Source organism: Cynocephalus volans, chromosome 10, assembly GCF_027409185.1.
Source record: "Cynocephalus volans isolate mCynVol1 chromosome 10, mCynVol1.pri, whole genome shotgun sequence".
Classification (NCBI taxonomy): Eukaryota; Metazoa; Chordata; class Mammalia; order Dermoptera; family Cynocephalidae; genus Cynocephalus; species Cynocephalus volans.
The window spans coordinates 914,056-931,423 of record NC_084469.1 but is presented as its reverse complement, the minus strand read 5'-3'; the positions used below and the strand labels follow the sequence as shown (position 1 = coordinate 931,423).

Genomic DNA, 17,368 nt, shown 5'->3' with positions numbered 1-17,368 from the left:
AAGAAACAAAATGGGATGATCCAGGCTTTTTAGCACATCTAGGACATTTTAAGTCCTTTTGGCACTTTTTAATGGTTTCTCTTTGTTCTGGATGTCTTGTTTTGTTAACCAGAGCCTGCCTGCCCCTCTGTCTCCTTACCTGTTCAGCCTAAAACTTTGGCTATTGCCCCAAGGGCTCAGCAGGTCTCAGACAATCTCTTTGTGGAAGCTGTCTGGATGGGCCTATGACTTTTCTGAGGATTTCGTAGTGAGAACTGTCAGAATTTCTTCCCTTGCTTGCTTCAAGTCCATTTGTAAATGAGTGATAGAAGCAAGTCAGCTAGTGAGTTTTCCGGATGGACCAAGACCAAACAGGTTGGAGCAATCCTCCCTAGCTGAATCACCCTGTGCTCATATAAAATAAACCAAGGAACCCTGGAAACAAACCTGTGTGCACTTCCTGACGTCCCTCTGCCATAGTTCCTCCATGGCTCAGGAATGGCACATGGCTCAGGGTGTTTTTCTGTTAATCACATGTTGAAGCAAAGTTGTTCTCAAACTGTTCTCACGTGTTGGAATCAAAGTGACTTTAATCCTGTCTTCCCTAATCTAGATAATCTAAATAATCCTATCTGTGTGACATGGTCCCTCCTCCATAGCCTATCTAGAAGCATTTGATAGTACAGAGAAAAGATTTATACTCTGGTAACCTTTGCTTTGTTAATGTGGAGATATCTTTTTAAAAAAATTTTTTGAAAGGAAGAAATAAAACTGTTTAATTTACAGGAGACATGATTGTACATGGAAAATCCCAAAGAATATACCAAAAAAAAAAAAAAAAAAGAAGGAAAAAAGAAAAATAGCTACAGAACTAATAAGTGGGTTTAGCAAGGTTATGAGATTCAAGGTCCACATACATAATAAGTACATTGCATTTCTTGGTTGAAAATTTTGAAAAACTATTTTTAAAATCTTGTATATGTACATAACACAAAAGTTATCATTTTAACCATTTTAAAGTGTACAGTTAAGTGGCATTAAATACATTTCGATTGTGCAACCATTGAAAAGTCTTTTTTTTTATTGGCAGCTGGCCAGTACAGGGATCTGAACCCTTGACCTTGGTGTTATCAGCACTAGGCTCTCCCAAGTGAGCTGACCAGCTAGTCCTGAGATGTCTTTTTAACACTAAAATTTTTGATGATGACTAAACGTATATACATATATATATGATGAAGAATTGAAAATGGAATGGCGAAACCTAGTATTCTACCTGGACTTATACTTCAAGATAAAATAGAAATCTAAGCAGTGAGTTATGCATGGAATTGACTTCCCAACCAGTCTGGATGTGGCAGTATCAGATTCCTCACACTACCTTGGGAAGATAAGAAAAAACTAATAAATATTTTAATAGAGGAGGACACAGTTTATTCTTTGTAAAATAATAACCCCTACCAGGTTTTAAACATTACAGCATCAAAATATATTTATTGTAGTAAATATAGAAAATACAGATAAGCAGAAAAATAAAATAACAACTTGCAAAGATTGATATTGACCTTTCAGGAATTCATAACCCTGTTTCTTTCAGTACTTAAAGACTTAGATAGTGTTAGCTGGTGCTTGAGTTAATTGTAAGCCACAATGAGCAGACTGTGGTTTAATAGCATCTTAGGGTGACTATTGAGTTCCTGGCAATACAATCAATAAGGTTTTATTTCTGGTTTTATTTGAAAGAAAATCTTACGATGGATTCATTTTAGGTGTGTCTGGGTTTGGTCTTTTTCCTTTCTAAGTGATGTGTCTGTTACATCAGTTGGTTAACTATATGTATGGCATAAGAATATGCTATAATGTGTTTCTGCCCTTCGAATTGGAAGAGCCTTGATATTATCAAATGTTAGAATTGGATAATATAAAGTCTGATAATGAGAATCTGGCTTCTATTCAATTTGAAAGAGTGGTGTTGGTGACAAATGGTGAGCCGCCAATGGTGAACTCCTTCTTAACTGCACCTGTGGAGGACCTGCGTTATGTACATTTCTCTGAAGCAGAATGTCAAATGGCCTCTGTGTCCTTCTGGAATGCGTTACAATCTTAGAGTAACAGACTTGTCTAGGAGTCGAGTCCTTTATTTTTCAGACCCTAATGTCCCAGACACAGGTGCTCTCCTCCCAGTACCTTGTCTGACTTTCATTAGAGCCCTAATCACACAGTGACCTGAGGAGTTATTTACATTAACACATAAACAATACAGTGAGAAATTCTTCAACTGGATCATATCTTGCATATCTCTGTTGTCTGCAGCACTTAGCACAGTACCTGGAACTTACTAGCTTCTCAATAAATATTTGTTGAGTGAATGAATGAGGAAACTGAGGCTCAGGGACTGGAAATGACCTGCCCAAGATCACAGATCTAGTTAGTAACAACATTCTGAGAGGTAGGTTATGATAACTTTTAATTACATTGCATTGCTTGAAAACATAATCAGAGGCCAAAATTGCGCTGAATGTTGGAATAAAACATTGGTGACAGGTTACTCACAGAATTAGAAACTCAGATGACAGTCCACAGCATCAAAAATTGGCTCTGAGGTCTTTCTTAAGAGTTTTGGGGCTAGCTAGTTAGCTCAGTTGGTTAGAGTGCAGCCTTATAACGTCACAGGTTCAGATCCCCGTACTGGCCATCTGCCAAAAAAAAAAAAAAAAAAAAAAGCAGCAGGTCTGGAAGAGTTTTAGTTTTTTGGTCCCCTAGAGTTTTGTTTTTCTTGCTAATGCTCTACCTGTAGGAATGGTTGGTTCATATTTGTGGTGAGAGGAAGCCACCTTGGTTGGCTCTCCCATGGTTGGGAAAGGCTAGAGTGGAAGAAATCCCTCTTCTGTGGAAAGGCAGGGAGATCTTTCCCTATATCCAGAGTCCATATGTCCTTGATTGTGTTCATGGTGAGTCTTTGTGAGAAATACACACTCATTTTTGACATAGGTTGGAGAAGCCTGGTGCATGTGATGAGCACTTAGCCTTGATTTTGGTTTATTTGTTGTTTTTTGTTTGTTTGTTTGTTTGTTTTCTTAAAGATGACCAGTAAGGGGATCTTAACCCTTGACTTGGTATTGTCAGCACCACACTCTCCCAATTGAGCTAACCAGCCATCCCCATATAGGGATCCGAACCTGTGGCCTTGGGGTTATCAGTACCACACTCTCTCAAGTGAGCCATGGGCCGGCCCTACTTAGCTTTGATTTTGGCACAAGCCTGTTTTTGTTTTGTTGAGGTAGAGAGGGTTAGAGTAGGGTGTCAGCTCATTGGTCACTATGGCCTTTGAGAAGGTCAAAGTGACCCAGGAAATGTAATCTGGTCAGTGGCTGGGTGGCAATTGTCACTGAGCTCAGCAGAGTCTTCCCTAAAGATGTGCTCCAGAAAATCTTCTTCAGAGAAGCCTCAAAATGCTGATGCTGGCTCTTCTGCTGACAGCTGGTGCATGCGCGCGCACGTGTGTGTGTGTGTGTGTGTGTGTGTGTGTGTGTGTGTGTGTGTGTGAGAGAGAGAGAGAGAGAGAGAGAGAGAGAGAGAGACAGACAGACAGACAGTCAAGAAAGGAAAAGCAGGCAAGAGAGAAGGTGTGGCCTAGCAGACCTAGTGGAAGTCCTTTTCATCCACTGTTTCAAGTTGACAAAGTCACCTGGCTGGCCTGGATGGCCATAGGGGAAGGTGTATAAGGTCTGGGCTAGACCCGTAGGTGGGAGTTAGCAAGGGGAGGGACCTGTGTCACTGTCAGGGAGGAGTGGTTGCCTGGCTTGGTCATGATGAGCCTGCTGCCTGAGCTAGGTAGACAGGTGACAATAGAACCTGGCTGGTAGACCAGCTTTTGTTCCTAAATCCTATGCAATCTTTTGTGTGTATGGAGAACAAGTAGGGAAGAATTAAACTTGGGTTTTCAATCTTCTGACTGCCTGTCTGTTAAGAAGTATCTTCATTTCTGCTAACAACCATCGGGAGTTGTTAGCATTGGGTTGGGATCCCAAGGACGGGCTTTATGAATCAAGAACATCTTGAAACAGTTTGCAAATTGATAGACTGGCAGGTTAGCTCAGTTGGTTAGAGCGTGGTGCTGATAATACCAAGGTCCAGGGTTCGATATCTGTACCTAGAGTGTCACAGAATACGTCCCCCCACCTCTTGCAATTGACAGCCCATCAATATTTGGCAGTTATCGTGACTCCTCCTAAGTTTTCTCTTTCTAGGAAAGCTGAGAAACCTACCTCGACCACTGACTCTCTGTGTGACCCTGAGTCTCACTTTCCTCTCAGTGTCAGTTTCCTCTTTGTAAAAACTGGGATATAGCAGCGCCTGTCCATACGGTGGTTGTGGAAATTAAATGAGCTCTACTGGTATATGCAGAGTGCTTAGAACAGTGCTTGATGTACAGGCAATGCTCAGCAAGATTTTCAATATGGCTTTGTATTTTCAATATTGTTTTGTATACATATAGCACTTAAAATTGAACAACTTTGAGACATTTTATTTAATTTGAAAAACCACAAGAATAAAACATGATGACATGCAAAAATTATATACTTTCAGCAATCCCTCTCTAGCTTTTTAAGTATTTAACTATCCATCACTTTAATAGTTTTGTTAAAATTTTTCATATCCGTTTATATTGTATATTAATATAGAGATATTGTATATTAATTGTAAATATTATAAACATTATAAATACAGTCATGTGCCTCACAATGACGTTTTGGCCCACAATAGACCACATACTCAATGATAGTGCCATAGATTATCATGGAGCTGAAACATTCCTATCGCCTAGTGACATCGGAACCTTCACAGTAGTACAAAGCATTACCTTGTTCATGTTTAGGTATGTTTAGATACACAAATACTTACCATTGTGTTACAATTGCCTACAGTATTTGATACAGTAACATGCTGCATAGGTGTGTAGCCTGGGAGCAGTAGGTTATTCCACATAGCCTAGGTGTGAATTAGGCTATACCTTCTAGGTTTGTGTAAATACACTCCATGATGTCCATACAGTGACAAAATTGCCTAATGACACATCTCTCAGAATTGATCTTTCGTTAAGCAGTGCAGGGCTGTATATATATTGTATGTTAATTGTATACTAATGCAATATATTATAAAAAGTTAATTTAGGATGTTAACTTTTTTGTTGTCCATAATATGAAAAATAGTGAGCTTCTTTCCTTGCTTGCTATTCTTATGGAATTCTAAACTTGAATCAAATATATCCACTTGATTTTGAAATAATCCTAAACTCTCATGTCTCCCATAGTTTTCAGATAGAGGGTAAGAATCCGTGAGAAATAAGATATATCCACCCCCAAGCAATTAGGTTGCTTCTTCTTCTTTTTTTTTGGTGGCTGGCTGGCACGGGGATCCGAACCCTTGATCTTGGTGGGATAACACCATAGGTTTCTTCTTCTGTTCTGTTAATGGCATCTGTTTTTCATATCTATTTTATTGGCATTATCCATGTGTGGGCTCTTTACCTCTGGTTGCTCTTCCTGTTTACACTTCTACTCATTTACGCTTAAAATTTATTTTTTCTGGTTATCAAAGTAAAATATATCCATCACAGACCATTTGGAAAATATAGAAAAACATACATATAATACCACTGGCCAAATGTAACTCCTATTAATATTTTATTATACTTGTTTTCAGTCTTCTTTCCATCTCTCTATATATCTCGATCTTTATCTCTTTCTATATAGTCGGCCCTCCATATTTGTGGGTTCCACATCTGGAGATTCAACCAACCACAGATCAAAAATATTTGAAAAAAACTTTTGTCTGTACCGAAAGTATACAGACTTTTTTCTTGTCTTTATCCCCTAATCAATACAGTATAACAACTATTTACATAGCATTTACTTTTTTTTTTTTTAAGATGACCGGTAAGGGGATCTTAACCCTTGACTTGGTGTCATCAGCACCACGCTCTCCCAAGTGAGCGAACCGGCCATCCCTATATAGGGATCCGAACCCGCGGCCTTGGTGCCATCAGCACCACACTCTCCCGAGTGAGCCACAGGCTGGCCCTCCATAGCATTTACGTTGTATTAGGTATTATAAGTTATCTAAAGATGACTTAAAGTTCACAGAAGGATATGCATTGGTAATATGCAGATACTACCCCATTTTATATCAGGGGCTTGAGCATCCATGAATTTTGGTGTCTAAGGGAGATCCTAGAACCAATCTCCCACATACTGAAGGATAACTCTATATCCATATTTTTTAAACAAAAATGAAATACCACTGAATGCTTTTTCACTTCACACTAAATGGTACCAATTTACTCTTCAAGCCAGTTCCAAACTAACCATCCTAAAATACAGATTTCATCACATTCCTTCTCAGCTCAAGAATTTGCAACTGCCATTCAGGCCACAGGAAACCTCTGAGCACTTCTTAGACACTGGGTGTGGCAGAAAGAATTGATTTGGAGCCAGAGGACCTGAGGTCAAGTGTGTCTTTCACTTAACAGCTGTGTGGTCTTGGACAAGTTACTTAACCTTCCTGAGCCCATTTCCCTATGATGATAAATGACAAAAATCCTCCCTCTAAGGGCCCAGATGATTCATGCTTGAGAAAGTGCATCATGCAGGGTAAAATGCTGTACACATGGCAACAATGCTACTTCCCCTCTCCAATAAAATTGGGAGCCTCTTTAAGTTGGGTTCATTAGGAAGCTTAGTGATGGGCAACTCGGTCTCTGTTTTTAATAAAAGCTTGCTTAATTTATGAACAAATGTCTACCAGGCCTTAATTCAGCCCTAATCCCTCATACATACTGCTTCAAGATTTTCCAGTCATTCTCTGTGGTGTTCTTTAATTTGGGGTGACCAACTGTCCTAATTTTCCTATGACTGAGGGAATGTGGGCATTTCATTTTTAAAACCAAATCTGAGGGGTTTCTCAGGAGTCAAAGTTTCAGTGCTAAAACCAGAATGAGTTGGTCCCCTATTAATAACTCAGTAATGGATTTGAGGGTTGGAGGGAAGAATTGCTACCTCCAGCTTCCATGGCCAGCATCACTAAGATAATAATGCCAGTGAGATATGAGGAGGACATTTCCAACTGGGTCTCATGGGTTGTTGGACTCTAACTGCCGGGGCCTGTAGCTTTGCGAGAAACTTGATTCTACCTCTTACACTGTGGTTATTTGGCCCTGTGGAATTTAATTAAAACTTATAAATGATGAGTTGGTTAACCAGAATGTCGATTGAAAATGTTTCGTTACTTTTCTAGGGCAGCCCCTTCCCTGCTTAAGATGCCTGAGAGGGAATGGAAAGGGAGCAAGTGTTGGAGATGGGCATTGCTGGACCGTGTACTGTATGTTGGATTGTAACTGACTCTCCACTGAGTGCCCAATTCTAGGGAGATCTAGAATGTTTGCAAACTGGCAGAGACCATGGATAAGGCTTACTAGACTGACCCACCAAACACTTTGTCCAGTGTGTGTGCCCACTGTGCTTGTCACCTCTTTACCTCATCTCAATATGCTTCCCAAAGTTGCAATCCGTAAGTTTCAGATTCCTTCACACAACTCTGTTTTTGGTTATGTGCTTCCTGCTACAGATTTGTCTCATGCATGTTCGAGAGTCCCTGGGGTCACATGACAATGGAGTGTTCTGGGAACATTACCTTTAAATGGCTAATTTCCTCTTATTCCTTTAGTCAAGAAGAAGTTCCTGTTCCAGGCTTGAGCATTCTGCTTTCTCTCCAACTTTTCCACAGCAACGCTTGTCTCTCAGCAGGGACAGTTATCTCTGTGGCTTGTAGTTTCTCAGACCACAGGGACTTTTCAATACCAGCACCACCTGCTGCCCTGATTCCCAGAGGCTTCCTTCCCTTTCCACCTGGCCTCCCACTGCCCTCTAGTTGACACACTTTGGGTTTTGCTGCTGGCCAAGAACAGGGAGGGGCTGCACTGGTGTGGGGTGATGGTTGATCTGGAAATAGCCTTGTGGGAGGGACCTGGTTCTGAAGTTGGCATTGAAGTGTGAGTCTGTTCTTACAATGCCTGGTGCTCAGCAGTCAGAAAAAGGAGACATCTTTGCGGATCCATTTCTCCCTCCCAGGGTATTTATTCACCCCTCTGGGTTGGTGACTGTAGTACTATCTAGACATGGCTTTTACTCTGGACTACCTGGGTATTTCTTCCTGCCTGGGACTCTACATTCTGCCTAACAGAATCTTGCAAAGGAGGACCTGCTTGTGGCCTGGAAGTGGGCCAGCTGGCCATTAATATGTACCAGCCTCTCTACATTTGCCAGCTCATGACCCCCACTCATCCCTAGCTATTCCTGCACATGCCCCAAGTGAAGGAAGGTTGGTCATCAGGGGCGGGGGCAGTTAAGGGAGAGAACTGAGACCAGGTACCCAGTGGTGCAGAAGGAGAAAGTGAAGCTGAGAAGGGACCAGGTGTACACTGGTTTTTGCTGAAGTCATCTTCCTCCCTACTGAGAGAACAGGCAGCTGGTTGATACCAACCAGGCTGGCTCTCCCTGAGTCAGCCCCCTGCAGACACTGGCAACTGATAGTGACAGCCTGGCTGCTTTGACTGCAATGGTGACAGGCTTGTGGCCTCCCTGCCATCCCTCAGGCAACCCAGGGCCTGGCTTCTGACTGCCTGTCTGTTCATCAGTCCTACAAGGATCCCCTCTGTTCATAGGGGTCTGACCTGTATAGTGCTCACTCTGTTCACATGCAGAGCTTTATTAAAGATAAATGGTTCATGGGAGGAAAAGTATATCCCCAGGCCAATAGTGAGCAAGTATGCTCTAATGTAAAAAGGGGGGGGATCTCAATTTGCCCAAAGTTCCTCAGTACTCTTCAGCCCCAGTAAGAGTGGCAGAAACTTTCTTGGGCTGGTGTTTCACCCTTGTGCTGAGCTCTGCCAGCCCCAATCCTTCTGATCCACTCAGCCTGACCCTCTGGTTTTGACCCCAGACATCCTGAGGGCAGGCAGAAGTTGCCAATTACCCTGACTTGGGTGATGGGGACACTTTGTAAGTATATTTAGGCCAGTTGAGGCAGGCAGAAGTTGCCAATTACCCTGACTTGGGTGATGGGGACACTTTGTAGGTATATTTAGGCCAGTTGAGGCTGACACCCCTTACCCCCTCTCCAAGGATACAATCTACTCTCTCTACACAGGTATTCAACGTGCCACAACCTCTGACAATCATGAGCTCATCCAGGGGCTCCAAAAGTCCTCAGAAATAGGATGATTCTACACCAGCCTATAAACTATCACAAAAGGCAGGACAGTGCAATGGTTAGGAACACAGATACCAGTCAGTCAAACCAGGGTTTGAATCTAAGTCTGTTGGCCTCAGTTTCCTCATTTATAAAATGAGATTAATAATAATGTCTACCACTTCGTAAGGTTGTCATGAGGATTAAACAAAAGAATGTACTTATCACAGTGTATGCATGCATATTAGCCATCACTGTAATCCTCACCCTTAGGGTATATAAGACCCTAATGGGGCCCGGACAATCCACCACAGACTAAGAAGAAGCTGCTTTGCCCTTTCGATCCTGAAGATTTAGGCTCCTAAATCAAGTACTTCCCTACAGTCTTTGACCAGAAGTGGAAGTCGCTGTCCTTTAAATAACTGGAGACCATCTGAGAACAGAAATATGGTGCCTTAGCTGTGGAAAAACTTTTGACCCTGCTTGCAGTCCAGGTTTTCAATTTGGCCTCTTGAAGAAACAGAGCACACCCGGGACACTAGGCAGGAACAGAGGGCAGCATTCCCCGCCTGGAAGCAGGCAAGGAGCATGCCAAAAACACCACTTCCACATGGACGGCCCACCACAGCCACGGCTGCTGCAAAAGTGGCTCAACACAACAGTAGCCAGAGCCACCATGCAGGCAGCCCACCAGACACTCAACTGCAGTGACACAAGGAGAGTCACCAGCAAAGACCAGAAAAAGAGGAGGACATTTCTCTCCTCAAAGCCCACTCCAGCATAATAGAAGCAACTGCTCTACCACGCCCCTGCTTTTTTCCTTTCTTTCTATTTTTTTTTTAAGATGACCGGTAAGGGGATCTTAACATTTGACTTGGTGTTGTCAGCACCATGCTCAGCCCGTGAGCGAACCGGCCATCCCTACATATAGGATCCGAACCCATGGCCTTGGTGTTATCAGCACCGCACTCTCCCGAGTGAGCCACGGGCCAGCCCCTTGCTTTTATTTCTGATCTTAGTAATTTCTGTCTTCTCTCTTTTTTTCTTGGTCAGTCTAGATAAAGGTTTGCAAACTTTGTTATTCTTTTCAAAGAATCATAAATAAATAAACAAACAAACAAACATACATTATATGGAAACAATAAAATAAAAGAATAAATTTGTCCTCTTGACTTGATGTTCCTAGACTCCAGCTGCCTGAAACTAGTGGATCTCCTGGACTGTCTTTCCAGCACCACCCTGTTTGCAAGAAGCTTAAAGGTAGCTGGTCTGATTCCATTGCTTGCCCAGGGCCTAGTGGTAGGGGTGGTGGCCTCAGGCCCACAGGTTTTGTAATCAACAGGACTCTCTGATGTGAGAACATGAAATGGGTGGAATATTCACCTAATATAGTGACTTGTGAGAGGCAACTGGGATCCAAAGGGGGCCAGACAGAGAACAAGGTAATATCTGTGGGCCTATTCACCCTGGAAAGGAATTTCAGGTAGGTCAAACCCCACCTGTGTTCTCCAAAATTAGGCAGAAGGAAAATCTGGGGGAGACCGTTTGCTCAGAGTTGAAGATGCTAGAAATGGGAAGGGACTACATCAGAGTGATGGTAAAAGAACAGGCATCCCCTTGCCCGGTTTCTAAAGCCTTCAAAGAGACCAGTGACTTCATTTATGTCCAGTGCTTTATTAAAGATAGTCTCATAAGAGGAGAAGTAAACATGTCCCCAGGCCAACAGAGAATGTGTGTACGTGTGTGTATGAGAAAGAGACGTGTGAGGTCCCTGATCTGTGCTCTGAGGGGGTGGTCAGTCAGATGGGGCCTGGCCCAACCAATAAGGCAGATGAGGGTCCTTGTCCTGGGGGACTCACTGCTCCTGGGTGCCCCAGGAGATGTAGTCTGGCCGTGTGGCTGCATGGTACTCATCAATGAGTTGCTGCACAATCTCCCTGGACGTGTCCATCTCATTAAAGTTGTCCTTGAACATGTCCTCCTTGCGGAAGTGCTCCAGGAATGCCTCCCGCTTCCTCAGCTTGTCGTACTGGCGACAGGTCCTTTCAAAGAGCTTGGGGTAAACAGAAAGCAAGGGCGACAAAGAATTTTGAGAAACAATGTGGCCCAGAGAGCCAGGAAATCAAGGCTGGGCTGTACTACAGCAAAAAAGCTGGAAGCAGGGGCAACTGGGATGGAGAGAGGTGAGTCACAATCAGGAAACCAATTAGGGGAAAAAAGGTGCAAACTACGAGACTCACCGAGGAGATGCTGGTGTGGTTGGCCATCATCAGACCGCTAACACGGTGGGCTGAGGGCAGGTAGGGAGACTTCCTGGACAGGGCCACCTGGATGCTGGCTGGGCCCCAGGGGATGAAATTGGCCAACTTCCGTTCCCGGATCCTCTGCAGGCTCTTGTGGACCTGGGGTGGGCACAGGAATGGTGATGGTAGCCTCTCCTCTAGCCCTGCAGGTTCAGGGGGTAGAACTGAGGGGCCTCACCCACCTGGGTGGGGTCCACCTCTCCCTGGATGATGTTGAGGATGGCAATGTAGCAGTGGTTGGTCTGGCGGTCCCGGCCTGCGGACACCATCACGTTCTTGGGCTGTAGCAGCCGCCTCATGACATCTAGGACCGTGGTCTTCCTTACGCTAGCCACCTGATGGGACAGTGGGTCACAGGGACCAGGCCAGCACTCAGGGCACAGTCCATTGATTCATGGACAGAGAACAGCGGTCAACACATGTTCCCGTCAGACTCGGGGTAGGAGGGTCTCTGTGGGGAATGTCTTTAGATTCAGGTCTGTACTGAGTCTCTGCCACAGGATTACGGTCTTCGCCCTCCTCCGCTCAGCAAACTCGTGCCCTTGTGCAGTAGCAAAACCCAACTCCATACAACCCAAGCCCTGCAGGAGCCAAAGGCAGAGGGAAGACAGGAAGATGGGAAGACAGAGAGCATGTCAGCAAGAAAGCTGTAGATCTGTGCCTGAGCGCAGAGCCTCTGGGAACTGCAGAGGGCAGCTCCTGGGGTAGTGGGGGGAAGAGAGAGACTAGGTTGGGGCCTGCCAGGTCCAGGGCCAGCCTGGCCTGGGCCACTGAGGGTTGCTCTTACTGACTGGTCCGTGGTGAGGGGGGTGTAGCCGGTCATGAGGAAGTGGAGCCGGGGTGTGGGAATGAGCCAGGCAATGAGGCCGATGAGGTCGTTGTTCATGTAGCCAGGGTAGCGCAGGGTGGTCGTGCTGGCCGACATGATGGTGGACACCTGGGGGCCGGGGTGTCACTTCATAGGCTTTGGCCTGGATGAGCCTCCCTTCCCCAGACGGCCCTCCAGCAAGGAGGGTGTCTAGTCCAAAGGAGTCCAGGAGTGGGTAGTGGGTGCTCACCAGCTGGTTGATCTGGGAGATTGACGGGTTCTGGATATGCAGGCAGTCTGTGGCGATCCGGTTCAGGGCTGTGTTGTCCAGCACCACCTGGGGGGACAAAAGAGGATCACAGCACATTTTGGGGGACAAAGGGGGCATAGAAATAAGATATTAGCTTAGTCCCTGCTAAATTCTAAAATCAGGGAGCAGGTTTGTTCATTTAAAATATACTGTCTTTGGGGCATCATGAGACACTTTTGGACTATGCAGGTTAGTAATCAAATATGTGAATGCCCCCTTGTGCCACACACTGTGCCGGGATCTAGAGAGACCATGGAGAGGAAACAGCCATGGTCTTTCCCCTCATCAGGCCTACAGTCTGGTGGAGAGATTGATGTTAAATATGATGTCAAAAAGTTCATGGAAAGATTTATATCAATTTTTTTTTTGGCAGCTGGCCTGTACAGTACATTAATTTTTAATTCAATTTTTCCACGAACTACCCTCATTTAAAACAACAGAAAAGTATAGTTAACAACCTGAAATATGCACAAAGGAATCTGACCTTGACTGGGCAGTCAGAGAATGTTTTCTAAGAAAGTGGTCCTTGAACTGAGAGTTCAAGTGTGAGTAGGCATTAATTAGGCAAAGTGGGAGTACGTGGTAGTGGTGGGGGTATATTCACTTTGTTAGGAGTCTTGCTGCCTAAAAGGACTGTAAGCAACTTGGAGGTGGGGACCTTACTTCATAATTCGGCCCATAAGGTATGACTTCTTTTTTCCCCCGGCAGTTGGCTGTACAGGGATTGAAGGGTATGACTTTGTGGTCCTCTGTTCTCTGTGTGGACAGGTGCTTGGGAAGGGCAGGGTGTATGTGACTCACTGGCTAGGGGAGGCAGACCAAAGCCCCCACCTCCTTCTTCCTTGGCTCACCACACAGTCTGCGTTCTGGGTCAGCCTCTTGAGCACGAGGAGTGAGTTGTAGGGCTGGACCACCACGTCGCTCGTGTCGTCCTGGTAGGGAAACACTGAGTACGTCTGCACCAGCTTCTTGGGGTACCTGAGGGTGAGAAAGGGGGAATAGGGGAGGGCACACAGCGAATTGGAAGGGCCCCCATCACCGCCCATCTCTGTACATCGATGTACATCAATGCGCATCTGCCCATTTTCTAGGGAAAACAGGGACCAATCTTTTCCAAGTGCCACCAATCTCTTATGCAAAAGTGGTGAGGACAGAACTGAGTCTTCAGAGCCAAAAAAGATAAGCCTCAAGCATGAAAATCTGTAGATCCCTTCCCTTCCCTAAGTAAATCCCCTGTTCCCCAAGTTATTTCTTCCAAGATGTTCCTTGGGTAGGTCTGTCCGTAAGACCCAAAAGGGGGTAGTGGCAGACTTTCCAGCTCAAGAGGAAAAAGTGACTAAAAGGAAAGACATTACCCAGGGAACCAGGGTTAATGCCATCTTCCCAAACACAGGCTTACCTGTCATTCAGTCTCTCCAGGAGGTAGGAGCCCAGGCCAGAACCTGTCCCCCCAGCAATGGAGTGACACAGCACAAAGCCCTGTGTGTATACAGGAAGAAACTAACTCAGTTTCTCTAACAGTACTCTCACAACTCGCTACTGACACTAGATGTGTGTGGGGGGGTTTCTCCACACAACAAGCAAGCAACCAATTCTGCAACAGACACCAGCTGGATGTCCTCTGATTCAGTTCAATTCTGGCACTATCTCTAGAGTGTCCCCAACGCACGATGGTTTGACTCACAAGTTTTCAATTTCATGGTGGGTTTATTGGGACACAACCCAATGTGTTTTGACTTGGGATATTTTTAAATTATAATGGGTTTTTCCAGGATGAAACCCCATTGTAAGTCAAAAAGCATCTGTACCTGAAGATAGCGTCAGATCCCACAGGTTGAAGGCTCAGTCCCAAAAGACTGCCCTCCACTTCCGATGGCAACTGCAAGTGGCATGTGCCTCTGACAAATGGCTATAAAACAAAAAGCTACGGGGTTCTGCTCTAGAGTGGCAACAGTGTTCCAGGGTAGAGTTCCTTGTGCTGAAAAGAGATATTCTCTAGAACCAAAAAGCTATGGAGTTCCCATTACACCCTCCTAGGGTCCAATTAATTTGCTAGAATGAAGGGCCGGCCCGTGGCTCACTCGGGAGAGTGCGGTGCTGATAGCCCCAAGGCCACGTGTTCGGATCCTATATAGGGAGGGCCGGTTGGCTCACTGGCTGAGTGTGGTGCTGACAACACCAAGCCAAGGGTTAAGATCCCCTTACCGGTCATCTTAAAAAAAAAAAAAAATTGCTAGAATGACTCACAGAACTCAGGAAAACACTGATGTTTATTGGTGAATTATAAAGGACATTTTAAAGCATATAAATAAACACCAGGTGAAGAAATACATACTGTGAGGTCTGTATGGGTCCCAGTGCAGGAGCTTCCATCCCCATGGAGTTGGGGTGGCCACCCTCCTGGCATGTAGATGTTCACTTTCCTGGAAGCCCCCTGAACTCAGCCCCTTTGGGGTTTTATGGAGGCTACATTACTTAGGCATGATTGATTAAGTCATTGGCCATTGGAGGTCAATTTAACCCCTCCACCTCCTCAGAGGTGGGGGTGGAGCTGTGAATTCCAACTCTTACAGCACAGGGTTGGTTTCCTTGGCAACCAGTTCCCCATCACATCACCTGTTCAGGCCACCTCCTGCTTTTTCCCCAGCACTCTTCAGTCTCCCCCACCCCTATAGGGAGAACCTCACCTCTAGACTGTCACTTCCATCTGCTTCTCGGTCTATAATGTCAAAGATGTCTTCATGGATTTTCTCACCCTGTATAGTGACATGGGAAGGGAGGGTCAGGTCAAAGGTTCTGTAGAGTGTCTCTTCTCAGCGCCAAGAGCTCTACCCTGGGACATGGTTGCCACCCTGAAGCAGAGCCTCAGATGTAGCCCTCAACTCCAAAATACTACTTTGCAAATGATTTGCTCGAAATTTGCATAAACCTCTCCCTGGCTGTCCCTCTGGTCAGGGTATCTCTTTGTCTCATTTATTTTCAATCTGATCTGGTCAAATTCACAGATTGCTTGAGCCTGGGGCAGGAGTACCCAAGGGTCTCTGGAATGGTTCCCTGGACACCTGAGAGAATCCACTGGCCCAGTTGTTGCCAGCTCCTCCTCCATGCTCGGACAGGTAGATGTTCTCTGGGTTGTACAGCTTGGCATAGGGGGAGTTGAGGATGGTGTGAATCACCCGGGGCTCCAGGTCCAGCAACACCGCCCGGGGGATGTAGTGCTCATCGTCCGCCTGTGAAGGGGAGTCCGGGAAGGGGCCCAATCGGCTAGGACCTGCCCAGTCCCCAGTCCTCCCAACACTGGCTCCTGCCGGCCCTCCCTCCTCAAGCCAGCCGCCTGGCCCTTTTGCCCAGCGGATTTCCCAGTACCAGGCCGCTGCCCTTCCCTTCAGGGACCCCGGGCCACGGCCGGCCCTGGACAAGTCGCTGGGGGCACCTGGTAGAAAAAGACGTCCTTGCGGTCAGTGCCCTCGGTGGCGAATTCCTCCACGATGCCCTCGGGGCTGATACCATGTTCGGCGCACAGTTGTTTCCAGAACTCGAACCCAACTGGGAGAGAGGGGGAGACACCTGAGTCTACTTGAGTCCTAAGGCCTGAGGAGCCCAGCTGTAGGCTCAGAGGCTGTCACACTCAAGGGTGGACCCAAGACACCTGGGTCTCTGAGCCATCACAGCCCAGGGCTGAGGCACAGCTCTCGGTCTGGGTCATCATACGCAGTAGGGCAGGAGACTCATGGAAGGGAAAGAGGGACTAGTGGATGCCGAGCTCTTGGGTAGGACCGGGAAGAGGCAGACCCAGAGACCGGAGGGGCTCAGGGCTCGCTTGCTCACTCTGGTTGCCGCACTGGCCCAGCTGCAGCGTGATGATCTCCCGGGGCATTGCTCTTCAGACGTGGGCACGCCAGCCCCGGCCCTGCGGGAGTCACGACTGAGACGGAGGCCTGGCAGCCGGGCGCGCAGGACGTGGGGAGCGCGCGCTCTCTCCGTCTTTTGACGCGCGTGCTCGGTTTGCGCGTGTGCTGTGTCGGCCTCCACTAGGCCAACAGGCCAGGGAGCCCAACCTGGGAATCATTTTATCCCACAGCAGTGGCGGCTGGAATTCAGCACAGGCGCAGAATGAGGCCACGCCCCATCCTGGCCACCGCTCCGCGCCTGCGTGGTGAGACGGCGGGGGCCGCAGGGTCGCAACCTGTGGGGGCGGGGAGGGGCGGGGCTGGGGAGGGGGGAGGGGCGGGGCTGGGGAGGGAGGGGCGGGGGCGAGGTCGATGAGCTGGACCAGGTGAACGGGGTCACCTGAGCGGCTCTGCTAGGTTGAGGGCCTGGATTTAAGCCAACTTTATTCTTTTAAATTTCTATTTTTGTTTATTGCGTTACAATATGAGTATACATAAAATTTACGGCTTTAACCATTTGTTGTAAGTATACAGTTGCATGATTTTACATGCGGTGGCATTGTTCTGTACCATCTCCACCATCCATCTCCAGAACTGTTTCACCTTTCCAAAGTGAAACTCTGTGCCCATTAAACAGTGACTTCCCATTCCCTCCTCCCCCAGCCCCTGGCAATGAGCATTCTATTTTCTGTCTCTATGAATCTGACTGCTCTAGATCCCTTACATAGGCAGCATCATCATAAAGTATTTGTCCTTTTGTGTCTGGCTTCTTTCACTTAGCATACTGTCTTCAGGATTCCTCCATTTTGTTTATCAATTCATCCCTTAATGG

At 46.3% G+C, this 17,368-nt stretch overlaps 1 protein-coding gene across 1 annotated transcript; it reads right to left on the bottom strand.

Moving 5' to 3' along the window:
• Positions 1-10,917: 10,917 nt before the first annotated feature.
• LOC134388462 (tubulin gamma-1 chain-like) lies at positions 10,918-16,739 on the bottom strand. Its single transcript, XM_063111525.1, has 11 exons — positions 16,475-16,739; positions 16,080-16,192; positions 15,709-15,876; positions 15,334-15,402; positions 14,046-14,125; positions 13,498-13,624; positions 12,587-12,673; positions 12,316-12,465; positions 11,711-11,863; positions 11,466-11,627; positions 10,918-11,278 (listed from the first exon to the last, which is right to left on the bottom strand). The coding sequence occupies exons 1-11, from the start codon at positions 16,521-16,523 to the stop codon at positions 11,081-11,083; spliced, it is 1,356 nt and encodes a 451-aa protein (XP_062967595.1). The 5' UTR covers positions 16,524-16,739; the 3' UTR covers positions 10,918-11,080.
• Between the last annotated feature and the right edge of the window lie 629 nt (positions 16,740-17,368).